Here is a 27625-nt window from a genome sequence, read left to right on the forward strand (position 1 = left end):
GGCTTATCACAGCAAGGCTCAGGGCCTAACTCCATGGCTCCTTGGCCTTGATGAATGAGCCTCCAGAATGAGAGGTGTCATGGTCGTCTCAGCTCCTGAATGCAGCTGTCAGGGCTGTAGACGTCCGAGGTCAATCAGAATAAAAGATCCGGAAGTTTCTATTAATGGTTTGGTAAAGTCCCAGCACCAAGCAAAAAGTAATTGGCAATGTAAACTGCGATGCTTGGCCAAAAAAGTCTGCTGAGATGTGCTGCAAGTAGATTAGTGCAGAGTGCACCAACAAAAAGACTTTAAGCTTTGAGACATTCTATTATCTACTCGATATCAAATAGGCCTATCAGTTCAAGAGCATATTCGCGACCAATACCATTTTTGGTGTACATTTTTGTCAGTATTTCCATCAGTATCAGTACTATTTCAAGGCCCTGTTTTAAGCCCATGGATTCAGACAGCACCCTCTCTCTAATGAACACAAAGAGTCAGTATATTTGAATATTTGCCTGCCGTGGCTAGCTGTCACTCAGGCTAAAGCAGTAATGCTGTGTGGACTAGGCCCACAGCAGCACACATCCCAGCTGCCTCTGTACAGCACACGGCAAATCCACCAAATTTCCACAGCTGCCCATTTCTGTAACGGGAGAGACATGAAAAAAAGATAGGTAAAGTCAAGAAAGATGCCTATTGGCATTGTATGTTCTCATGGCATTGAGAAGTGTCTGACTGCTGGAGCTAGAAGACCATTGTTCAGCTAAACTTCTGTTCTTTCACTCTTGGCCTCAAAAAAGAAGACTTCATTTTATAGATTATGCTTCTCCTCTGTAGGAAAGTGTAATGTGAAATGGCTAGATAGTTAGCGGTGGTGCGCGCTAATAACAATAAAATCAGTGATGTCACTCGCTCTGAGACCTGAAGTAGTTGTTCCCCTTGCTCTGCAAGGGCCGTGGCGTTTATGGCGCGATGGGTAACGATGCTTCGTGGGTGTCAGTTGTCTGTGTATGCAGAGGGTCCCTGGTTTGAGCCCGGGGCAAGGAGACAGACAAAAGCTAAACTGTTACATTGATGCTGTTGACCCGGATCACTGGGTGCTGCAGAAAAGGAGGAGGTCAAAAGGGGGGTGAGTGTAACCGATGTGAAATGGCTAGCTAGTTAGCGGTGGTGCACGCTAATAGCGTTTCAATCGGTTCTCCACTCATTACCAGTATTAACTGCACCTGTTTGAACTCGTTACCTGTATAAAAGACACCTGTCCACACACTCAATCAAACAGACTCCAACCTCTCCACAATGGCCAAGACCAGAGAGCTGTGTAAGGACATCAGGGATACACTATTCCCAGTTAAGAAGTTTTAGGTAGTAGTTATTATAGGACTATTTCTATCTATACCGTTTGTATTTCATATACCTTTGACTATTGGATGTTCTTATAGGCACTATAGTATTGCCAGCCTAATCTCGGGAGTTGATAGGCTTGTAGTCATAAACAGTGCAATGCTTGAAGCATTGCGAAGAGCTGCTGGCAAACGCAGGAAAGTGCTGTTTGAATGAATGCTTACGAGCCTGCTGCTGCCTACCACGGCTCAGTCAGACTGCTCTATCAAATATCAAATCATAGACTTAATTATAATATAATAAACACACAGAAATACGAGCCTTAGGTCATTAATATGGTCAAATCCGGAAACTATCATTTCGAAAACAAAATGTTAATTCTTTCAGTAAAATACGGAACCGTTCTGTATTTTATCTAACGGGTGGCATCCCTAAGTCTAAATATTGCTGTTACATTGCACAACCTTCAATGTAATGTAATAATTATGTGCAATTCTGGCAAATTAATTACAGTTTTGTTAGAAATAAATGGTCTTCACACAGTTCGCAACAAGCCAGGCGGACCAAACTGCTGCATATGAGTTCACAGTTGTCTTGAACGCACTGAAGTCAGAGATTTCCGAGTTTCCGGTTGTCTTGAACACGGCATTAGTCTCAGCAAAGGGAGGGAGAGAGCAGCAAACGGTCCGCCTCTCACGGTCCCTGCCTACTCTCTTCTTCCTTTCCTCCGAAGAGACTGACCTGATGGCGAAACTCTAGTCGCACCACATCTGTCTCAGGCACATATTCATGTTGTTCCTATGACTAGAGAAAATGAAATATCGATTTTAAAATAGACATGACAATGCGAGCTGCTAATTATAATAAAAACGCAGGGCTATTGATACACTTGGCTACTCATTCATTGCAGCTGCAGCGCAAGTGGAAGTAGAGAGAAGCAAGTTTTATGTTTTGTAATAGTGTTGAATAAAAACAGTGTTACCAGTGCTGAATAAAACTTACGACATGAACTCACTCCTAAAAACTGCACCTCTTTGCTGTATTCTTTGACAGACTCTCTCTGGTCATGGATTTAAAAGTTATTAAACCTCACGTAGGCTAGTATCAAACTTTGTTGTGGCCGGGGTCGTGAAAACTGTGGAAGCTGCAGGTGGGCATGGTAATTTGAACTATCCGATTGACCAGTGCAGCAGGCACACTCCATTTAGCCACAGATCTCCTGGTCCACCGGGAAGGCGGAGTTTGTCTTTTCAGACAAATTAAATAGTTTAAAATGGGAACACTTTGCCTACCTGGTGCACAGGGCTTCTGAATGAAGTGTACCCACCGCCAACAGCGCAACACACAAAAAAGGTGTGCAACCCTTCATCGTTGGCTTTTCTACAAAAATGTTTGGTGATCGACTAGGAATGCCAGTTGGCATGACCAGCTGGTGACCACTGATTTAGACCATCCAGAATGAATTATCCTGTTGCTGCCCCCTGTTGGATGTCTATGACATTACATCATATGGTGACTGAAGTGACGATTAACATTCAATTGCATTATGCTCCAATGCGCATGCTGAGTTCCCCCATCAGCAAGTGACATGTCGATATCTCAGCCAGGGGCTCTGGTTAATAACATTATATCTTATCTAGATGTACGTCAGAGAACCACTAGCAGCTGTGTATTACTATGCCATGAATGTTTACATTCATGATGAATAATGTGTAATCTGGGGAGCTGTTCAAATGGATTTTAGGGAGGGCTGAGGGCTCCTTTCCTCACTAAAAGAATGACTGCCAAAATGAATAAAAGTTTTATTCCGTCTCAAAAAACTCTCACTCCCTCCCCCCTCTTTCTAGAAAAAGGAGATCATTGAAGATGTGAAGTGAACATCTTCCTCCACCAAAGAGCCTTTGAAAAGGTCCATTGAATTTCCTTCTGTTGTTTTAAAAAAGTCCTTTAAGATTCCTTCTTTAATTTCATTTTTTGGGTCATCTGAGTTCAGTCCCAAATACATACTTAAAGGACTATAATAATTCTAAGGTTTTAAACTGTAAGGAGAAGCAGTGCTCCATTGTTGACGAACCTAGCAGTGTGCAAAGAATGGTCTCTGAGGGGGAACAGCATCCCATTGTGCTTCCATCAGCAGAGGTCAGGGGCTGCTCCATCAAGCAGGAAGCAGGCTGCTTAATGAGTGGGCATAGGCCTACTGAAGCTCCTACGATGGGGGCCAGTAATGTACTTCCATATTCCAATGATGGCTTAATTTGAAGTTCATTATTTCCTTAATCTAAATTATTATTAGAATCTATTCGGAACTGGGACAATGCATCAATAAATATGGAGAGAAATGCAACCCAAAATGCAACCATACAAATAATGGCAGGTTATGTGTCATTCAAAGAAAGCCAGGCCTGTTTTCTCTGCTCAGTGAGCACTACCTTCTTGTTTTTTGTTTTTTGTTTTGATGATTTGGTTCTCTAAAACTTAATTAAAGAATCTCCTACCTTAGGAGCCTGATTATAGATTTTGTGTCAGTTACTGTTAGTCCTGAAATTACCTAATGTTTTGAGTTCCATTAAAAGGCAGGCACAAACTAGGCATGCATGTTCGATATCAATTCTGTTTAACCTGTATTTTTCAATATTCACACAGTAGGCCAATTTTGTTGAATTCCTTGTATTGAAATGCAGTTATCTTCTATTAAGAATTTGTAATACAAGTACCTTAATTAAGGAGCAAACCCTTTTTTTCAATTTTCGCCAAAATGACATGCCCAAATCTAACTGCCTGAAGCAAGGATATGCATATTCTTGATACCACTTGAAAGGAAACACTTTGAAGTTTGTGGAAATATGAAGTTAATGTAGGAGAATATTAGATTACACATTAGATCTGGTAAAAGATAATACAAAGAAAAAAGTGTTTTTTTTGTTTTATTTTGTTCCATCATCTTTGAAATGCAAGAGAAAGGTCAAAATGTATTATTCCAGCTTAGGCGCAATTTCGATTTCGGCCACTAGATGGCACCAGTGTATGTGCAACGTTTTAGACTGATCCAATGAGCCATTGTATTTCTGTTCAAAGTGTTGTATCAAGTCTGCCCAAATGTGCCTAATTGGTTTATTGATACATTTTCAAGTTCATCACTGTGCACTCTCCTCAAACAATAACATGGTATTATTTCACTGTAATAGCTACTGTAAATTGGACAGTGTAGTTAGATGAAAAATGCCTAAATGAGGATGGGAATCCTACTCACAACCGTCCCTGTTTAGGTTCTCCAGAGGGGCCAAGGGTTTCTATCTTTAGTCAATAATCCAAAAACAAACTACTTTACCTCATCTCTCAGGGGGGCGAGGAGGATTAAGTGGAGGTGACCCAATTAAGACAAGGTTAAAAGAGGAAAAAACTGTGTTCGGAGGCTAAATTAAGGATAAGGCCAAAGCAGAGTGAGTGTTGTCCTGTTGTGAAGTGGTGGAGGGAGAGGGGGAGAATCAATCAAATTTATTTATAAAGCCCTTTTTACATCAGCCGATGTCACAAAGTGCTATACAGAAACCCAGCCTAAAACCCCAAACAGTAAGCAAAGCAGATGTAGAAGCACGAGAGGGAGGGCCACACCATACTCAGGTAGATTAATGAACAGGTGAGTGTCAGCGGAAGTGTTTCCCCTATATGCATTTAGCAGCAGCACACCAGGATATGCATTTTGCAGCTGCACACCATGAGGATTTAGTGGATGGGGAGGAAAGGTTGTGGGGGTCTGGTGACCAGCAGGGTCAGACCATGAAAAGAGCACTCACACAAACTGTTACGGTGAGCTGCAATAGTTACACTCAAACCCAACCCATCTTCGCTTAGAGCGTGCGTGCACACATACATACACTTGCATGCACAAATACAAACTCACTGTCCTGTAATTCCTTATGATTTTTTATCAAAGCAGGCAAAGTACACACAACACAGCTTATATATATATATATACATATTTAAGGCGCGTGGTTGCCCGAGAGATGAAAAACACAGATATGCCATTGATAGCTCTGGAAAAACAACTCCTAGTTAAACAATTTAAACCTCTTGATCGTTGGAGAGGGCTGTCTGACATTTAAAACCAGCAAATATCATGTGATAATATTGGTGAGCAAAATACGTTCATAATGCAAAAACACAACAAGGTGTAATACCCAGAATTCCACATTTAACACGTGCATGATGATTGACAACGTGATTTCATAGTCACACTGGCCATGGTGCCAATTTAGCAACGGCAATTAAAACCGTATAACTAAAGTAAAGGTTCAGTTAACTCTGGCTACGTCAAGTTTTTTCTAGTTTGGGAAAGGGACGCTTTTTCATTTCCCAAAAACATGCGACTCCAACGGTTTACATTACAACATTTGAATTTTGTACAGTTGCACTTGCTCCTAAAATAAGCAACAAAATCTTAACTCAAAGTGTGTAGCCTATTATTACTAAATAACTGTCCACAGCTTCGCAGAAGAGTAAAATATATGCTACTAGGTTTTAATGTGACTGCAACGAAATAAATTCAATTTACATTAAAAACAGCCAAATATCGAAAGCCAAGGTTAGGCTGCTACAGCATCCCTCACTCAGTCGAAGTGCATCCCATTCAAACGGTACCCCTTGTAAACATTCGTTAAATCCGCGAGAAAAGTTTCCCAAAATCTAAAACAACGAAAACATACGTTATTTGTCTTACTTACCATTCCATCTGAGGGAACAAACAAGAAGAAACACCAATATGAACGAGTTCTTTGGGAAAGCCATGCTGTTTCTCCCGTCTTATCCAGTCCTTTCAAAATGAAACGTAGTTAGTCAACTTGGTCCGCGCGCACAAAGAAAGAGCGAGTCAAGTCTGGACGGCTGTGAAGGAAAGGGAGGGAGGGAGTCGTGTTGCAGAAGGTTTGTCGTCTATTGTACTGTAGTACTTTGTACTTTGATTTCCAAATTCCATCCCCCCTTCCTCCTGTATTTAGTGGGTAACGGTAACACGATTGCTTTTCTTGCGAGAAAATGTATCTATAACAGTAGGGACGCTAAGCCTAACATCATTGCCTGGAATAACACCTCTTGGCCAAAATGGTATTCTCTCATTTGGCTATATTTACATTGGGGTGTATAAGTAACTAGGTGCTTTGATAAATGAGAAAATGTGATTTATTGTGCACATTAACCCTAAACCATTTCTATGATGATATACCTCATGAATAATAATCCAATCATGAAATGCAAGGACATAAAAGGATTGGAACAATCAATTCACATTCTATTCCATTAAAATAATCCTTTGTTCTCTCTATAGGTAGAAATACTGTACATTTGAAAAATATTGGAAGAAATACATTGTCCACCAATGGGTCCTTGTAAACATAGTAGTGACCCCAACTCTCCACCCTAGTAAAGGGGCTTCTCTGGGGCGGATCAGCTTGCAGGTCGTTAACAACCTCTGTTTTTTTCATCACTGGACTGTCACCTCAGCTAACAGCTGCAGCAGAAAGGGGCTCCAGAGTAAGGCTCCCACTCCAGCTGTCCTGCGGGGTTGGGTCCCCCTCTATAGATCACTACTAGCCTGGCCTGGGACACATTGCAGGGGAATATAGGGTTACAAATGGAGGGAAAATCAACCCATTGGGCAGAAATTAAGAACAGTCTTCAGTGGCGGTAATAGAGCTATGTTGAACAATAGATGTAACAGGACACAGTATGTTCTGTTTTTACTTTATTTGATGCTGTGCAGGATATCTTGTTCAGCAAGACATTTTCTTTTTGATTTATTAAAGCATTAAATCTCCTCAATTATTGTATATTTAGACTTCTAAATCATATTTATACTTTATTTATACTTCTCAGAAGGACTACGTCAGAAATAATGGTAAACAATTAGAGAACGTTTAGTTTTTACTCAAGATGTTCCATTTGCAAAATGGGCTCTAGAGGTACCGTCTACACTGACAAAGGTACTATCAGTGTAGGTAAGGTCACCTTCTACATCCATCACACACTCCGCATGCATCACACTGTGTGAGTGTGTTTGTTCACCTACAGATGCAAAAGCACTCATCACTGTACACAGCAGCAATTCACCCTGCAACCACCCCTGCCAAGTGCACCAAATCTTGGCCAGTGGATTTAGAAAGAGGGCAAAAAGGCAGAGTGAAGCACAGTCCCTTGAGGCCAAGGTACAGTCTACAGAGCAGAGAAGGCAAATCTGAAGCAAACGAGAAAGGGCCTTTGAAGTGGACATAGAGCCCAGGCCCCCTCTGAAATCCCTTATTTTCCCCGTGATAGAGGCAGAAAAAGACGATTCCATGTTGAAATGTAATTTTCTCCATCTCAAATCAATTGTATCCCTTGCACCCTCTGTCCATCTATCCCTCTCTCTTTTGACCTCCCTCTCTCTCTCTCTCTCTCTCTCTCTCTCTCTCTCTCTCTCTCTCCCCCCATGTTGTATCAGAGTTTCCCATCTGTCTCTCACACTGCTGTGTCTTCGGAGAGCAAACAGAGAGGGAGGGGGAGATAGGAGGGAGTGACAGTGAGGATTTAATGGTCAAACACCATTAACACACACACTGATTATTTTACCAGGTGACAGGTGCCAGTTCAGATGATCTGCACACTCTCGTTAAGTCTCCAAGTTGACTTTTCCAGAATGATTGTGGGCTGGAAAGACAAGTGTGGTTTTTGTAGACTCAAGTACAAGTGTCTCATAAACAAGTCAAGATCACTGTGATGAAGAAGGTTGTCACTCCAGTAAAATGAGGTTCAAAAGTACAACTGGACCGATACCTCAAATCAATAAATTAAATATTCAAGAACTGACAGGTTGACAAGAGGTTGAAACTGAAGTTTCTATCTCAATATAATATTTATGCTTTTCTGTCTCTTGGACATATTTTTGTAGAAAGAAATGGTTAATGGTGAATAAGATTGAAAAGTCATTATTGAAAATTCACTATCTTGTTAGATTAATATAATGCATTTTCTGCAAATACCAGAATGATCACCATTATGACTAATCATCACATTCACAAAACAGATGTTCTATATTCCTCACCCTAGTTTCATATGATGAATCCACTCCCGTTGGGTTTACCGTTGGCATCGATATGAGTCAGAATAATTTATTCTACTGTCAAAATTGACAGCAAAGTGTAAATAGGAGAATTTTGGTCATAAAGTCATTTTCGTACAAAATTGAGTTTTGTGAGACTTTTGGTCGTGACTGCATCACAACATAAATTAAGGTTGGGTATGTTTCAATCCTGCCCACAGCTGGCAGCACACAAGTAATCATCAATTCAGAGTACAGCTGCATGTGACCCAATCGTAATGCGGGTTCACTTTGGATATCTCTATGGGCTAGTTAGGGACCATCAGTAAATTACACAACATGGGACAATATGTCAAAATTCTAATTGCTCCAAATTGAAACTCAGCCAACAATACATGAAAGATAAACTGAAGTTTCTATCTCACTACAGTATTTGTGCTATCCTGTCTCTTGGACATATTTTTGAAGAAGGAAATGGTTAATGGTGAATAAGATCAAAAAGTCTATCAAGAATCAAGGTAAGACCCAGATGCGGACACGTTGAATAAACAATGGTTTAATAGTCTAAGGTGCAGGCAAGAGACAGGTCAAGGCAGGCAGGGGTCAATAATACATGGGGCAGGGTACCGGGTACCGGTTGGCAGGCAGGGTCAGGCAGAGTGGTCAGGCAGGCGGGTACAGAGACAGGACAGACGAGGCGAGGGTCAAAACCAGGAGGTTGAGAAAAGGAGAGGCTGGGGAAAAAACAGGATCTGACAGGACAAGATGAACTGGCAACAGACAAACAGAGAACGCAGGTATAAGTACACCGGGGATAATTGGGAAGATGGGCGAAACCTGGAGGGGAGAGGAGATAATCACAAAGACAGGTAAAACAGATCAGGGGTGACAAAGTCATTATTTAAAATTCACTATCTTGCTAGATGAATGTAATGCATTTCCTGCAAATAATTATCACCTTTATGACTAATCATCACATTTACAAAACACATGATATCTCTATTCCTCACTCTAGTGTCATATGATGAATCCATTTCCATTGGGCTTACTGTGGTGAGGTCAGGTGCTGATGATGTGGAGTACATGAGAGGGAGAGAGATGAGCCAACAGAGGATCAGGATGAGTTCTGAGGTGTGACCGGTTTCCGTGGCTGCCTGCACAATTCCCTATCATCAAGATCACAGAATACCATGTTTTTTTCCCATGTCACTCACTTTGATTACACACACAAAGAAAATCTTCTATATAGTGCCGAATAAGGGTTATTTGGCTTGTAACCATAGCGGATCCTATTTTGATACTATATAGGTACTTTAAAAAAATATTCTATTAAGCAGGGGTTCTCAAATTGGGGTCCAGGGAGGTGCTATTTTTACATGATTTAAAAAAAGAACATTGTCAACAACAACAGATTAAACTAATTCATTTTGGACAAGGGTTCTGTGGAATAAGTTTAGAGGGAGTAATACAATACAATACAATGCAATATTATTAATCTACAATTTATGTTCTTAACCCTGGGCAACATGGGCCTGGGAGGCTCACAGGGATATTGGTATCCACATTACTGTGGCAGGTAGCCTAGCGGTTAAGCGTGTTTCGCCAGTAACCTTAAGGTTGCTGGTTTGAATCCCTGAGCTGACTAGGTGAAAAATCTGTCAATGTGCCCTTGAGCTATGCACTTAACCCTAGTTGCTCTGGATAAGAGCATCTGCTAAATGGCAAACATACTCAAACAATTTTTCAACTCAATACTTCTTGTATTCCCCCCGAATTATATATAAAAAACAGCAAAATGTAAAAGCAGAAATGGAATTCATGAAATCACAAACATGTGGTTTCCATGTTTGACATCATTTCCTTTATTCCATTCCAGCCTTTACAATGAGCATGTCCTCATATAGCTTCTCCCACCAGCTAAATGTTCTCTCCTAATTTTTATTTAACTATGCAAGTCACTTAAGAACAAATTCTTATTTACAATGACAGCATAGGAATAGCTGGTTAACTGCCTTGTTCATAATGACAGATTTTTACTTTGTCAGCTCAGGGATTTGATCTAGCAAGCTTTCAGTTACTGGCCGAACCCTCTAACCACTAGGCTACCTGCTGCCCCCTATGCCAAGAGGCATAGAACTAATAACTAATAATTTAGAAAACAGCCTATGTGACATCGATATGAACCAGAAACATTTATTCTTCTGTCAAAATTTACTACAAAGTGTAAATAAAGTCAGTCTCGCCCTAAACTGAGTTTTGTGAGACTTTTGGTCGTGACTGCATCGCAACACAAATTAAGTTTGGGTTGTTTCAAACCTGCCCACAGCTGGCAGCACACAAGTAATCATCAATTCGGAGTGTAGCTGCATGGACCCAATCATAATGCCCGTGGTAAATGTGGGTTCATGATGGATATCCCTATGGGACAAGTTAGGGACAATCATTAAATTACACAATGTACATGGGACAAAACTCAAACCAAATGTAAATTGTAGAAATTAATTTACAATTACTGAAAACATTTCTTGAAATAGCTAAAAGTTGCCTAACTGGCCCCAGAGTTAGGCTATCCAAAGTCAAACCAATTTTGCCATGGTCGCACAGCAGCCGGCTGTAGCTAATTGGCAAAATCATTTGTATAACTCAACCCACCTGCAAACACACACAAGAGTCACCCACATCAAACCACACTCTGAAACCAACTCACGTTTGAATTCAGTCGCCCGAACCTTTAAAATGTTTCTTCCCAGGGCAGGGCCCAAGACTTGGTTCGTCCGGCAATGCACTGCCGAAGTCATAGTAAAACTTGAGTTGTGTTCTGATTCGGAGGGGGTCCCTGGTGAATTTTCTATCACAAAAGGGGTCCCCGGTGAATTTTCTATCACAAAAGGGGTCCCCAGCCAGCCCCAAAGAGTTTGGAACCTTTATGGTGCTATAAAGAACCCTTTCCTAAGGTTCTATAAAGAACCATTAATAATAAAGGTTCTATATAGCATAAAAAATGGTTCCTCTATGGTTACAACCACTTTTGGAGCTGTATAGAACCTATTTTTATGGTTCTTTATAGGACTAGGTTCTATAAATAAACCTCAATCTCAAAAGTTCTTTGTAGATAATTTTTAAGAACCATACAGGTTTTTTAAATATTCTCGTTAGCCATATTATATTATAAAAAATCCTTGTGCGTTATTGGGTTGATTGACAATTTAAATCAGGTGTGCAACATGTAGAACAGCCGGGGTTCCTTGTGGAGAGAATTGAAAAGCATTAATTTATACCATACATGAGTATTTCACAATACATGGCTACTGGCCCTTAGTCATATTTAATATATAACATTGCAACACAACATATTAGATAAATTGGAATGACGCTCTCATTCATGGTTTGCTTGCACAAAAAAAGATGTGAGGAAACAACTTACCAAAATATTTGAATGAGCCACAACCCCTAAATTTCAATTATCACTAAACTGCAAAGAACCATCACCCTTACCAAAAAACACTTGAAGAACCCTAATTTGTAAGTGTGTACAGTTTGCAGTCACGATGGAAATCCCTAACAAAACTACACACATACTCAAAACAACCATGAGAAATAGTGAATGGAGAATTAAGAGGGAAGAGCTGCTGGGATCAAAGTCATGCTAAAGGTGCTACTCTCCTGACAAAACTTGCAATCAATACAGGAATCTTCTCCCCTACAATGTTTGATTCTGGTGGTTGGTGTTTGTCTTGAATAAGACCCCCACTGTATGGACTTACTCACGGTAATGATGCAGCATTGGGAATGTGTATTCCTCAGACAAAGACCAGCTCTATGGCCATGCAGGTCCCACCTGAATAGTCATCTTATACCACAGCGGGAGGTGTTCTGTCACTAGAGAATGCTGATGAGATGATATCTATGACTGTGTGAGTGAGAACCCTAATGTGCCTGTTTTTAAAAATATATATATATTTTGATTATATTTTCACTTTTCACTGGGTTGATTGATTTGATGGTGAATTCATTAATTAGTGATAGGGTGTAGCTGCACTTGGTCATACTCAAGCACGTTGGTGTACATTTCAATTAAAATTGTGTATCTCTTTTACACCACCAAACTTTTTATTTTTACTCTTTGGTCCCCTCTTCACCTTGCTGTTACATTCAGCACCACTGTAAAACAAATATAAAACAACAGCACTCTACAAGACAACACAACAGCTTGTAAAGACAACACAGCTGTAGGCCTCTGGATCAAATTCGCCACAGCACCAGGTACGGCAAAGAACCTAACCCAAAATGGCAAATATTGTTCAATGACATTCAGTGTGGGGCAGCTGATGTAGGCTAGTGATACAGAGCTAACATGATGATCCTGAGCATTCTCCTCCTTGTTGCCGGGAGCGGGATCTAGCACTGGCAGGTCTGGTTACACAGATTGGGAACAGAGTGTATCTCCACAGGGGTGTCAGACTCGCCAGAGCCAAAAGCGAAGATGACATGCAAGAGCTGAGGACAATGTCAAGGTCCTTTTTCCTCATCTTCCCAAGTTCAGATACTGTAAGGTTATTTCTGGAGGTTTTCTGAAGGTTTTGGGCTCCAAAGATCTTAATTATATGTCATAGTGTACAAACAGTGACCTTGACCTCTCGTTGTTCTGACTTTATTATCAAAGTTAATCATGTATGTCATTAGCTGAAGCTGTATGATCCGTGTTCCCATGAAAGTGTGTGTATCGGGACTGAAATTCACCTCAGGGTATCACACATTTCTCTCATCTCAGTTGTAGCAAACATTTCACTAATGTGTGAGACGCAGTGGGTAGGTTGTGTTTAATCTGAATGGTAACCAACATTATGCCCTCTTGAGGATACTAAGTTCTTTCTGGTTATAGTGGCTAGTTTTCCTGTAGCTTATTCAACCAAAATCTGAATTCATCCAAGTTGAAACTCATGTTAAATGTCTGAGTGAGTTAAGCAACTAAATATTCATGCCACAGTAGGACATTTCAAGGATTGTGATTGGGGATTAATTTAAGTAAATTACAATCAGTAGTTTTTTAATGCCCATAATCATTAGTTAGGTTATGTTTTATTCACATGACTAGTCATCAGAAGTACTCCGTTAATAGGCACCATTATTCCAGAACATGAGGCATAGGATACATTCAAAGATCAAAGTGAATCCACATTGTCAGAAGGTGATTTTCAGCTATATGGAAGCTCTGACAATACTGCTTATCGTTAATGGAGGTGAGTTCAGACACAGGTGCAGGATTGTGCCAAGAGCAATAGGCTAAACAGGTCTAATCTAGAGGTTGACTCATTGCAATTGGGTTTAAATCAGAGTCCATGACACATTTGTAATGACCATTGCCTGGTCTAGTTGAGGGGGCCTTTTGAATCGTTGAGCCATTGTCTGATCTGCACTTTCACCTTTATTTACAATGACGACCTTTCAAGCACATCAATAAACAACAGTTACACTACATATCTACCAAATACACAATACATGCAAGCAAACACAAAATCAAAACACATTCATTTGAAACAAACATTCTTCAGTAAAAAGGCCCTTTAACATCCGCCTGAATTGCCCTAAAGGCACCAAATACATAAACTTGATGGACTTTTGGAGATCATTCCACATGAGACACACAAAAAAAACTAAAAGCAGATTTTCTTAACTCTGTGAAGATTAAAGGGAACTCCAGGGTTAGCCGTCCCTGAGTCTGGTTATTGAAGGTGAAGGTTAACAATTAGGTAAGTTATGGCTGAAGTTCATACAAGAGGCTTTATAGACAAAAAGAGTGTAATGCATCAATCTACGAGACTTCCAGGAGGGCCAGCCTACTTTCTGATAGAAAATGCAATGATGTGTACTGAACCTATCACCCATAATAGTATAATGTGCCAATTGATGAAAGCCTCTGAATAAGTAATGAGTGATACACAGTGTCGAATGCTTTAGACAGGTCAATAAAAAAGGAAGCACAGTGTTTCTTCTTATCATGTCTCTTCTTGTGTGTGCGGGTGGGTGGAAAGGGGGTTTCTGGGGGGTTTAGGGGAGGAGTGACTGGTGACTGGTGCCAGTCTTCACATTGCTCAGTTACAATGACATGGCTTGTGCTGAAGAGGACTCTAACATCTACGCTGACCCCTTATAACAGCCGTTGCCATGGTGACCCAACATAATTAACAAATTAAACACCTTGGTGTTCCTCAGCTCAGACACATCAAGGTCTGGTTGGTCAGGTGGAGAGAGGGGGTGGACCGTAGGCTGAATCCCAGACACAATGCTGGGTAGGGTAGAGGACAGGGGTGGAGCCAAAGTGGGACCCAGGTGGCCACTTGGAGCCAAATATAGTGTGTTAAAATGGGATCAGGGCACCTCTTAATCATCATTAGAAGGCTAGACACTTTACAATAACTTCTATGTTATCATATTATACCATTTCCTAGTTCTGGCTCTTGTCATTTTTCTATTTACATTATAGTGAGGGTAGCAGTTGTAGCTTATTGAAATTCAGCTCATGATGGTTTGGCGAAGAGTCGGAAAATGCTTTTTTTATGCTGTGAAAAATTCAACCACATACTTACTGTAGGTTCCGTATCAAAAGCTTCTTTGAATGGTCACTTCTTATATAAACTATGGGCAACCCTTGCATTTTAAAATGTTGGTATTAATAATATATCCATCCCTCATAATAAAGCTGTTACTTAATTAAAGATGAACCGTTTGTTGTAGGTTATGTACATGTGTTGTGTTAAATTGTTTCTGTAACATTTTCAGTTGAGAACAAGGGTGTGATTGTATGCTTCAGGTTAGCCTCGAGACTTCGTTGACAGACCATTGATAAGGTATCCTATCCCCACACCCAGCCCAGGACAAGGGCAGCCAATTCAGCAGATTTCACCTCCGAGCATGGCCTATGAGCATCGACCGAAGAAAGCAATTATAGCTCAGCTGTTCTTGTAAAGGGGACTTTCACAGGCAGAGAACCCCCAACCCTCAAAATTGTCAGAGTGCCAGAAAATATGAATGCTATTCTTTCATTTGTTCAGTTACCAACTGAAGGCTTGCTCTATTTAGGCTATCAAGATATAATTTAGCCTGAATAGACTATAGGCAATGTTGTTCTGCGTGTCCTTGGCTGTATGGGAAAATTTACTTATCCTCTCAACAATAAGTTGAGTGTGCTATTCCCCCATTATATTATGTCTATGGAACCAATTGTTACATTAGAATCATTGCCATTATTATATTGACCAATCTATGAATGTCCACTATCTTTCCTATTTGATACATTGAAAGGGTTTATATCAAACATCAACCTAGGATACCGACAGTGCACTTCCACCAGCAGAGTCTTGAAAAGCCTTCCTGTTCTCAGAACATCTTAAACATTAAACACGGACATGGACCTCTTTCAGGGTGAGACAGTGGAGGCATCCAATTGTGCTATTAGTAAGGACAAGTGTTGAATGCTCCAAAGGCCTATATGAGGAGTGTTTAGTGGGGGTCCTAATTGGCAGGAGAAGGGTGTCTGATGCCATTTTTCCACATTGGGCTTGAAGGAGAGCAGCAGCTGTGATAAGATGGGCAAGAACAACAAACGGGAGAGGAGTGAGAGAGTGAAAGAGAGTTAGAGAGATTGCAGCTGTCTGAAAAATGTCTGGGAAATAACAAAGGACTAACTGTGGACATTGGGTTACCTATCTGTTAACCTGGAGGCTCATCCATGGAATACCATGATGTCACTTAAAGAGCAAGAGGGCTTGATGTATGGTTTAAGTCATTTGAAGAGGGTAACACCCTATTCTGGACTCCAAATGGAGGCATTTTGTTGACTGACTCGTGTTAGTCTGTACACTACCACATCTTTTTAGAAAGTCGAGTAGCATGACATAAATAGTGGGGAAAGCACAGAGGTGGGTGCAAAACAGCTCTCTCTTCTAAGACAACATCACACGCACAGCTGGGATGAAGGAACATGACTGATTATGCTTTTCAACCCTCCAAAAGAAGCCATATATTCAGGTTGTGCGATGATTTGATAAGGGCCATGGTTGGCTGCGGTTCCTGAGCAGACAGGATGGGGGTGGACATGGGTGTTAAGCAGTCAAATTTGTGATTTTTTTTTGCCACTTCCATTATGACTGTCCTCAGGGCAAGCTCGCTGGTGAGATCAATCACAGATAACATACATTGGTGCTGAGGGATTTATTGACTCATAATGAGATACAAGACGTCTATTAGAAATAGCATGTTAGTGTCTCACAACATGGACTAGGATCTGCCCAAGATACATTTTCTCATTCTAGAGTCGTTAGTGAATTGTTGAGTGAGATTATGGCTTTATATTTGGGATATCCTACAGTACAGTGGTGTTAATGGTGTTACTACATGAATGGTGTTGCCTCAGGTGAGTAGGTGGGTAAGTAAATACATTAAATATATCAAATTACTTGGCCTGTATTGTCTCTTAAAGCACAGAATGACAGGGGGTGACATGAGTGTGCAATATCTCACAGTTTTGCGGTTGACCACTGTCTAGCCAGGAAACACCAGAGCATGGGAAACTATTGAAAAATACATGTGAAAAGAAACTGTAATGGCACTAAATATGTATAAATATGTTTCCACTGTCCATGCAAAAACAGGATAATATGGACATGACAGTATGATAAAAAATATATATGATTAAGAGTATAAGGGTATGATTGATGATAAACGAACTACTGTTACAATTTAATTATTAGTTAGAATATAATATTTGTATTTATTATTATTTTATTCTTTGTCGTTCTTATTTCTTTCGCAGGCATCATAGTTGAAGCAGTCACCATCACAAGATCTGAGTTCGATTATTTTGTCTAGATAGGCTTCTCAAAATGTAATCTTCCTGTCTGGTTGGTCGTGTTTACATGGATGGCTAAAATGACAGCGTCTTTAGATTGGAGCCTGCAAACATTTTTATTGATTGTGTCAACCAGGGTGTATGTCAATCCAATTATCCCATTGGTAGCAATTGGTTAGCGTGTTATATACGCTATGTAAGGTGAGATCCGTTTTCTATTTTATCTGCTATAGCTAGCTAGCATAACTTGCTAACTAGCTAGCTGATAGTGGGTGGGGTTTCCATTAGCATTAGAAATAGCATACTAGAGTTTTTTTCTTCAATGTGTCATTTTTTAAATTTCTGTTAATCTCAGTTCGTGTTATGTCATTGGTAATCAGGAATAATAGCTTTAACTAGCCACGTAATAATGTTGCACAGCTTGAAAGTTAGCTAACTATGCTGTTTAGCCTAACTGATAGCATGCTAGCTAACTAGTGTGTTAAACGTAAATGTAGTTCAATGGCAAACTTTAACACGTTCTTGTCTCCTGTAGGGAACACTAATATGGATGTAGTGAACTTTGCTTCCTGTGCTATTGGGAAATGCCTGGACACTTTTTGCCTTCTACTAGACTTGGTCATCTGGTTTGTGAATTGGCTAGGCCGACTTTTCTCCAACATGGGTTCATCAATACACGACCTGCAAGTGGTCCCGAGTGGCTCCATCTTACTAGAATACTGGAACTGTGCTCTGTTCTCTTTCCTCACTGTAACAGAGGTGGTCACAAGCACAGCACACGGAGCTTTCAATCTACTGGAGGGATGGCTTCAGACCTTAGGAGGGGTGTTTGAGAGTTTCAAAATGGTGGGCCACCTCTCTTCTCATGTTGCATGGCGCACCAAGGAGCTGCTACACCGCGGATTCCTGTCTGGACATACTGTGCTTAAACAGACTTGTGACGGTTTTAGCATTGCGTTCAGCCTCGTTCTCTACTTTGTCAACACTATCGTCAACATTCTTCTCATTGGTACCCAGAACTGCTTCTCTGCAATGGTAGGGGCCTGGGAGGCAGTGTCAGGCCCCCTGCATAAAGCCTTGGAGCTGGCCCTCACACTTCTCACCTTCCTATACAGCTGCCTGGTGGGCACCTCTGTACTGCTTTGGACACCCTGCCAACTAGCTCTTGAGTTTCTGGGCTCCCTCGGTCATGTCTTTATCACAGTATTCATGCTCAACATCTATGGCTTGCTCTTAACAGCAGTCATTGTTGCTTTGACCTTGCTATATCTCAACCCAGAGTTGCCTCGTCATGTGGCCCAGCAATGTCTTCATTTTGTCAACACAATCCCAGGAATGCTAAGTCTACAGAGAACCATCTATAGACTTTACCTGCTGGCCATGGAGCAAGCTCAAGCTCTTCAGGACAATGGAGCTGGACCACAGGCTATGGGGCAGGTGGCCCAAGCAAGACAGCCAAGGGGCAGAACAGTACAGACTTCTGTGGACCAAGGTGGAGTGGGGCACCTAGTTCTGGATCCAAGGGCCCCAGGTATTCCTACTGACCATACAGGTACCCTTCTTCCCCCAGAACAGACTGGAAGAGAACAAGTGGAGTTATACTCAACACTTCAACACCTCGACAGTAGGTGGGATGACATCAACCTTGACCCAGACCAATACCACCACCAGTCTACAACAAGGACTACAGTGAAGCAGCAGCCTGCCTCTGGCCAAGGCAGCCAGGCCCCTCCAGTTGACACTGGCCTCCTCAGTCTATTGAAAGAGCATGAGGAGAGGAAGAAGTGCGTAATCTGTCAGGACAGGGTCAAGAACGTGTTGCTGCTGCCCTGCCGCCACCTGTGCCTGTGTCGCCACTGCTCGGCCATCTTGCTACAGCAGCCCCCCCAGCAGCACAGCTGTCCCCTCTGCCGACAGGCCATCACACAAACCATGGATGTCTTTCTCTGAAGGAACTGGTAGTGCACTTTGGGGTACCATTTCAGACACTCCCCCATAGTTAAAGAGCGGGACACTGATAAATACATAGAAAGAAATGAAGCCAGTCTGAAAACAACCCCAGTTAGCATAATGGGGATGGCTTCAGCTTGACTTCCAATGGGCTTTAAAAGAGCTTCTGCCATATTACTTATTTCTTTTGTACATTTTAGATCTACGAATACTGAAGGGGAAGACTTTAAACTCAGGATAATGAGTGATGATAGACCTCCACAATGTATAGCTGTGCTGATAAAACACAACTCTTGTCCACTGTCATGTAAAAAATGGTACTGTATGTATGGTGCCTATTTAGTGGGGTGGAACATTCAGATAGACATGAATTTTATAGAATAGCACTGACTGTAGAGTTTTGTTGGCTCTGTGCAGTACATTGCTATCCATGCTCTGACCCAAATAAGCCCATAGGGTTTCTGATGCTCACACTTTGCTTCCACCAGTTCAATTAATTCATATTGCAGCTTGCATTTTAGGCGTTTGGTCCTTTAGTTTATATAATGTGGACATATCCTTGATGGTTTTCCACAGTTGCACTAACTATATTGCACTGGCTACGAAGCTGCTGTGCTGGCTTGTACAGTGAACAAAATATTACATTTGTAATTGAATAGACTTTGAATACTTCCAGTTCCATCTTTCAGGCACATACTGTAGGAGCGCTGCACCTGTACTGTCATATATTTTATATAGATAACTTAGAAATGACTTATAGGCCTATAACAATGTATAAATTGTGAAGATGAGGAATAATCCCATTTGTTTGAGAACTAATAAATTCAGAGTGAACTAGACTAACGTTGCTCTAATATATTTCAAGGAACTGTTTATCATCCATACTGTATATGTATACTGGCAAAATGTTACAGTACCTTAAGTTTGTGTTATGATTTGATGCACAAGGTCATGCATTTTTCTATGTTTTGTACTTATGAATGTTTTTTTTAAGTTATTCAGATACACGTGTTGTCTATTCATTACCCTTGTCAATGTTTTTGTATCATATCAAATAAACATGCAACAGGCTATGCCTTGTAGGCTATAGTTCCATATTATTCATGTGTACTTGCCAGTGTATTTATTCATCAAATCTAACAAGCTGAAGTCTACAGAAGTCCAGAGAGGACATATTCATAAAAAATATAATTCCCTTGTTATGTGGAGATCACGATTTATCTCATGATCACTACGTATGAAAACAACTTGTGTTATGTTCGGCTTCTTGCAGACAGCCTACAAGGCAGCATCCTGACTTATCAGCCTCTGAGGCTGCTATGGAATCTGATCAGCATGCCAGGAATAAAGCACGCCCACTCTTGATCATATACATAATGGACTGATTGCTAATCTGCCTGCAAGGAGCTTTACCTATGAAACAGCCTAGAAGGCAGCATCTTGATTTACCATTCTCTGTTGAATCTGATCAAGCTCTGAGGCTGCTATTGAATCTGATCAGCCTGTCGGGAATGTAGCTCACCCACTCTGTAAATGTAAATATTATCCATAAAACATGAAGTGTCCCTTACAATTATACACATATCAGTTATGCAAGCTAACAACCAGCATAGATAACTGGCTAGCTAGCTAACAAGACTACCTAGCTAACTAGCGAGCTAGTTCGCCCACAAGACTAGCCAAGTTAGCTGTGTTGTTGCTTGCTGTGGTCTTCGGGGTGGCACACAGCCTGGGAGACCGTGCTGCCTGTCAGCTATCAATCAGGTCTTAAGTGTCTCTTAGCTCAAAGGTAAGGGACAATTAACTTGCTAACATTCTAACTTGTAAACTAATAATGAGCTCCAAACACAAATGAAAGCATGGTTAGAATGAAATGTACCATCCCTTAGTGTAGCAAACAATAAAAATGTATGCATTGATCCACCATGGGCTCTGCCACCTCAGCCATACTGTCAATCTATCATCAATCCCTCCACTCTTATTTATAGAGTTTCTCGGGATCTCAACAAAACAACTTTTATGTCGTGATCATGAAAAAATTGTTGTGATCTAGACAAAAAAAAGTTATGTCGTGATCATGAGAAAATTATTTTAATATCGACAAAACTATTATGTTTGTGATCATGAGATAAATAAGTTGTGAACTCAACATAACGAGGGAATATTTTTTTTATTCATATGTCCTCTCTGAACTTCTGTAGAGATCTATATTTTACACATCGATACAATTTCTCTAGGATTACGACTACATTAGTAACACTTCACCATACCTTTATTTGTCAAACCTGAAATGTTAACACCACTGCAGATGGTGTGTGTACGCCATCGGGCATGGTGGTAGACTATTCACATGCATTTTATTCATTGACATAAATCTGGATGATGGATGTCTCACACACAGTGACCCCCAGATATTTTTGGCCAAGGAAAAAAATATGCAAACAATGCAGTTTTAAGTGTTTTGCTGTTTTGGTAATCATATTCACAGTATGAGCTCTGATTTGTCATTGTGTCATTTTAATAGTACTGTGAGACTGGTGTGGGCTACAATGATCTGTCACCTGCTCCCCTGTCTATTATTCAATGTAAAGAGCAGTAGTTTAATACACAGGAGTTCCTTGGTTGAAAGTGCTTGAATCCAGGTTACACTGCAGTGCATTCTATCTGAGAAAAGTTTGTATTGACTTTACACTTTATACATCAACTAGTATGAAACAGTAAAATGTACATAATTGATTGAATGCCACCCACACTCAGTCATTACTACCCCGTATTATCATTTAAACACCATTGGGAAATTGAATTCAGGCCTTATGTTTTTCTCTTTCAGCACAAGAGAAAGGACATGAGGGAACAGCAGGGGGGTAAAGGCCCCTTCCTTAGTGGGACGTCTTGCTCTTGAGGCCGGGGAGTGGCCCTGTTCTGCCCTACCTCTCTCTGGACCAGTCGTTGTTCCCCTCCTGACCTGGCACTGGGCCAGCAAGGCTGCCATTACGGGGCCTTAGTTGGTTCTGGGGGGATAATTGGCCAGCAGGAGCCGTCTCTGGACCCTCCAGGCTGAGTGACAACTAGGAGAAAGAGAACCGCGACTCCCCGCGTCCGCTGTGACAGCTGCCTCACCCAGCCACTCATGCCTCGCCCATTGTCTGAGGTGTCCTAATAGCTGCCTATGTAGAATAAAGAAAAAACATGCACGTCTTTTCATAATGAGGCAATTTTTTGGAGGGTTTTTTCGTGAGGTGCAAATTGCACATTCTCATTGAAAGGTTTTGGTGCTTTTGAAAATTAAAGTCCCATCAGTTCATGCTGACCTCAAAATTGCCAACAGACTATTTGCTTCACCATCATTTTCTATCACCTCAATGTACACAGTGTACAAAACATTAAGGACACCTTTTCTTTCCATGACATAGACTGACCAGGTGAAAGCCATGATCTCTTATTGATGTCACCTGTTAAATCCACTTCAATCAGTGTAGATGAAGGGGAGACAGGTTAAAGAAGGATTTTTAAGCCTTGAGACATGGATTGTGTGTGTGTGCCATTCAGGGGGTAAATGGGCAAGAGAAAATATTTAAGTGCCTTTGAACAGGGTATGGTAGTAAGTGCCAGGCGCACAGGTTTGTGTCAAGAACTGCAACGCTGCTGGGTTTTTCACAGTTTACCATGTGTATCAAGAATGATCCGCCACCCAAACATCCAGCCAACTTGACACTACTGAGGGAAGCTTTAGAGTCAACATGGGCCAGCATCCTTTTGCAACTTCATATTAGGATGGTGTCCTTTATGTTTTGTACACTCTTCAGAGACTGTATTCTATGTCCATCTCTAGCTGTCCATTGCCTGTCCGTAATGTCAAGTGTTGGGAGTGTTGGTAACCATGGAGCTCCATATAGACAGAGAGAAGCTTGGGGGGGGGTCCTCCTCCACTCCCAGACTGCGGGCCAGGCAGAGCGGGTGGGTGCGTAGGAGGGCTTTTGTCTTCTCCTCTCCCTGACTCTAGTGGGCTGCCAGCCAGGATAATTCAATCTGTCACCAGCTGTCTGCTAGGCTGTACCAGGGCCAGTCCCTCCCCCTCACTGCCCACCACTCTCTGACTGGGTCAGGTCACACCCCAAAGGCCAAGGGATGAGCCTCTGTCTGCTGGGAAGTCCTGTTCCAGGTTATCCACCATTAAATGATGGGAAATAAGCCTACTTACAAAGTAGAAAACCGTCCCTAACTATAGTATCTGTTTACAAGCACAATGCATCATGGAGTATTGGTGCTAACTATTTATTGAAACTACTGTATGTTGTAATTTAGGCAGTATGTTGCCATTTTTAATTGCTCCAAAAAATAAATATAATGAGAATGTTTATTTATCAAGGTTCAGATCCTTGATAAATATTTTTCTATAATCACTGATACTTTGTGTTAAGTTTTTTTTTCTTCACAAAAGTCTGAAATGTTTCCTTATGTTTTGCCCCAAAATTACAAGCTTGAAATTGGGGTTTCACAGTTATTTGAAGTATGTTTTAATTGATTTTACACTCAGGAAAATGTGGAATTTGTCACCACTGCCCCAGAAGACAGAAAATCCCTTTGAGGCAAAAGCCTAAAAAGTGATGGTGTTGTTAGCTTTCCAGAATACCTGAGCTGCTGCTAAGAAATTGCTGGAGTCTGCTTGTATTTGTGCCAGTCTTTTCTTTCAACCGAGACCGTTGAGAAATATCCCCAAGCTGTGAGCTGGACATCTAAATGGTATGCAGAAACCACCTTGTCTCTATTGTCCTAGCAGTAAACATAGATCAGAGTAGAACATCAGTGTAATTACAAGCTCAGGCTCAATAACTGGCCAGTAAAAACAAATAGAAAAGCTATGGGAACAGTGGTGTCTAGGGTATATGAAGGTGAAGGTTAACCAGTAGCCTTGTTCCATTAGGAGGCTAGAGAAAGGAGCAGCAGCAGGAGAGCAATGGCCTTTCAGCACCCTGGAGAGCAGGCCAGGGCCACCCCAATCCAATGACAGTCTGTCATCAAAGGGCAGCCACGGAGGAACAAAGGCTTGGAGGCCGTTGGGAGGGGATGCACAGGAAAATAAATGTAATTGATCATACGGAGTGCTGGATTGAATAAATGTGTTTTGTGGCCAACAGAAATTCCCAATACAGTTCTGTAATTGTAGGCATATGTGCAATTTCTTTAGAAAATTAATTAATTCTATATCAAAATACACTACATGACCAAAAGTATGTGGACATCTGATCGTCGAACAACTCCTTCCGAAATCATAGGCATTAACATGGAGTTGGTGCCATCTTTGCTGCTATGAAAGCCTCCACTCTTCTGGGAAGGCTTTCCACTAGATGTTGGGACATTGCTGCGGGGACTGGCTTCCATTCAGCCACAAGAGCATTACGGAGGTCGGGCACTGATGTTGGGTGATGGGGTTGAGGTTAGGGCTCTGTGCAGGCCAGTCAAGTTCTTCCACACCGGTCTGGGCAAACCATTTCTGTACGCACCTCGCTTTGTGCATGGGAGCATTGTCATGCTGAAACAGGAAAGGGCCTTCCCCGAACTGTTGCTGCAAAATTGGAAGCACAGAATGGTCTAGAATGTTATTGTATGCTGTAGCGTTAAGATTTCCCTTCACTGGATCTAAGGGGCCTAGCCCGAACTAACAGGACCAGACCATTATTCCTCCTCCACCAAACTTTACAGTTGGCACTATACAATCGGGCAGGTAGCGTTCTCCTGGCATCTACCAAACCCAGATTCGTCCATCGGACTGCCAGATGGTGAAGCGTGATTCATCACTCCAGAGAACGTGTTTCCACTGCTCCAGAGTCCAATGGCAGCAAGCTTTATACCACTCCAGCCGACGCTTGGCATTGCGCATGGTGATCTTAGGCTTGCTCGGACATGAAAACCCATTTCATGAAGCTCCCGACGAAAAGTTATTGTGCTGACGTTGCTTTCAGGCGCAGTTTGGAACTTGGTAGTGAGTGTTGCAACCGAGGACAGACGTTTTTACGCGCTACGCACTTTAGCGGTCCCGTTCTGTGAGCTTGTGTGGCCTACCACTTCGCGGCTGAGCCGTTGTTGCTCCAATACGTTTCAACTTTACAATGACAGCACTTACAGTTGACCGGGGCACCTCTAACTGGGCAGAAATTTGACAAACTGACTTGGAAAGGTGGCATCCTACGACAGTGCCAAGTTGAAAGTCACTGATCTCTTCAGTAAGGCCCTTCTACTGCCAAGCTATGGAGATCGCATGGCTATGTGCTCGATTTTATACACCTATCAGTAAGGGGTATGGCTGAAAAAGACAAATCCACTAATTTGAAGGGTGTCCACATACTTTTCTATCTATAGTGTACATGGCTAGACTTTTATTCATTTCATTTAAGAAATGTTTGTTTCAACTCCACCAAAAATGGCACATAGCTGGTGAAAGAAGGCTACGCTTGGCTACTTCAGAATGCTGTTTGACTGTCTGGAAGAAACTAAAAGCACCTAAGATGAATAACAAGCATAGTTTCTGCTGCCTGCATTTTCTGGTTGCTATAGGAACATGAGTGTAGTTGAAACCACAGAAACCCTGAATATGTGTAATCATTGTTTGAGTGTGGGGAACTCATGCCAGGGTTATTCCCCATGTGCCATGCTGAATAAAGATGAATTCTCTTTTTAATCCATGTTCTGCCAGCCACAAGCGTACTGAAACATACTGTACTCTCAGAGGTTTTATGATGTGCCTTATATGTCCATGTAAGAATTGGACAGAATATATTTTTTATATAAATGTGCATATTTGAGTCTTATGTGTCTAATTCAACTAGGCCACTAAGTAAACCTGAGTGGGACCAAATTGTGTACATTTCTCAATGAGGAAATAACTAGCTAAAAGTAGCCATGCTCAATGAAAACCTAAATCTTATTGACAACTTCATGTAAGGACATATGACCATAGGGTCACTGTTTAGCCAGTTGTTTAACCAGCCATTTGTGTATGCATAATTGAGCAGCTTTTTTCCATTGATTGGCTGCATAATCTGTCCATGTAAATTTAGCCCAAGGAGAACTTTCCACAAGCCCTATTGATCATCCATTACTCATACGCTTTATGATCTTATCTCAACATCCCATTTTCTAAAAGGACTTACCAATAGATGGAAGCACAATGGAAACGGACAAGAGATCATAAATAATATGAACTACCTGAATAAAAAATATATATATAAATGTTTGCATATTCACACTACAGGCCTTCTGTAATCGCAATTGTAAATTGTTCAACATGTTCTTGAACAGTGCTGGAAAAAGTACCCAATTTTCATACTTGAGTAAAAGTAAAGATACCTTAATAGAAAATGACTCAAGTAAAATTGAAAGTCTAAAAGTATTTGGTTTTAAATATACTTAAGTATCAAAAGTATAAATCATTTCTAATTCCTTATATTAAGCAAACCAGATGGCACAATGTTTTTTATTTATTTACAGATTGCTGGGGGCACACTCCAACATCATTTACAAACGAAGCATTTGTGTTTAGTGAGCCGCCAGATCAAAGGCAGTAGGGATGTTAAGGGATGTTCTCTTGGTAAGTGTGTGAATTGGACCATTTTCCTGCTAAGCACTGAAAATGTAATGAGCACTTTTGGGTGTCACGGGAACATTTATGGAGTCAAAAGTACATTAATTTCTTTAGGAATGTAGTGGAGTAACAATTGTCAAAAATATAAATAGTAAAGTACAGACACCCCCCAAAAAAACATCTTAAGTAGTACTTCAAAGTATTTTCACTTAAGTTTACACCACTGCTCAAATGAAGTCAAATGTTTTCCCTTATTTTGATCTCTGAATCACATTTGAGTTACTTCACTATGTCAGTATTCACATTATGCAATTTAACTGCAAATAAAGCTTTAATTTCTGTAGCTACATCAGCATAAGACCTAGCCAACCGTAGAGAAACCTCTGACTACACCCACAATATTGATCATACTACCCTCCTTGCATATCAATGACATTCAAGACCAATCATAGTGGCACTATAGATTGGGATGTTAAAATGTCACCCCTGAAGAGTCACTCTTTTCATGGTGTGCAGGTCAAGAGTAGTAAGGGCACCAAGCAAACCTGTACATACTCAAATCAGCCTTCTCCCTGTATCCCCCATTGCACTGAGAAAGAGCTCTCACTACCTAATAGGGTCTCTCTTCCCCCACTCCACCCTTCTTAATCACCCCATCCCAGATTGAACTTCATTAACATTGCCCTCCTGCCTCACTGGCTCCCTATCTGACAGAAACACTATTTTGGGCCCACTCAGGGATAGCTGCTACTCTGCAGCCCTGTCAGCAACGTGTCCTGGCTGAGTGAGAAGGTGGAAAAAGAAAGATAAGTTATTTATCAGCGGACGTGAGCCCCGGTGTAATCCA

General features: G+C 41.2%; 2 protein-coding genes across 3 annotated transcripts in view; one reads left to right on the top strand and one right to left on the bottom strand.

Annotated features, from left to right (window-relative positions):
- Positions 1-6167, bottom strand: part of LOC139423180 (cell surface glycoprotein MUC18-like) — a 65400-nt gene extending 59233 nt beyond the window's left edge. For both annotated transcript variants that reach the window (XM_071174905.1, XM_071174906.1), the window contains exon 1: positions 6051-6167. In XM_071174905.1, coding sequence (XP_071031006.1) covers positions 6051-6114 — 64 coding nt within the window. In that variant the 5' untranslated portion in view covers positions 6115-6167. The remainder of the gene's footprint in view (positions 1-6050) is intronic.
- Positions 6168-17283: 11116 nt separating this feature from the next.
- On the top strand, positions 17284-20296 carry LOC139422024 (E3 ubiquitin-protein ligase RNF26-like). Its single transcript, XM_071173166.1, has 2 exons — positions 17284-17447; positions 17782-20296. Exon 2 carries the CDS (start codon positions 17793-17795, stop codon positions 19194-19196), a length of 1404 nt encoding a protein of 467 aa, XP_071029267.1. The 5' UTR covers positions 17284-17447; positions 17782-17792; the 3' UTR covers positions 19197-20296.
- Positions 20297-27625: the final 7329 nt, after the last annotated feature.

Source organism: Oncorhynchus clarkii, chromosome 12, assembly GCF_045791955.1.
Source record: "Oncorhynchus clarkii lewisi isolate Uvic-CL-2024 chromosome 12, UVic_Ocla_1.0, whole genome shotgun sequence".
Classification (NCBI taxonomy): domain Eukaryota; kingdom Metazoa; phylum Chordata; class Actinopteri; order Salmoniformes; family Salmonidae; genus Oncorhynchus; species Oncorhynchus clarkii.

What these genes read in the sequence shown, in the direction of transcription:
- LOC139422024 (XM_071173166.1), top strand. Translation starts at nt 17,793, where the DNA reads ATGGATGTAGTGAACTTTGCTTCCTGTGCTATTGGGAAATGCCTGGAC.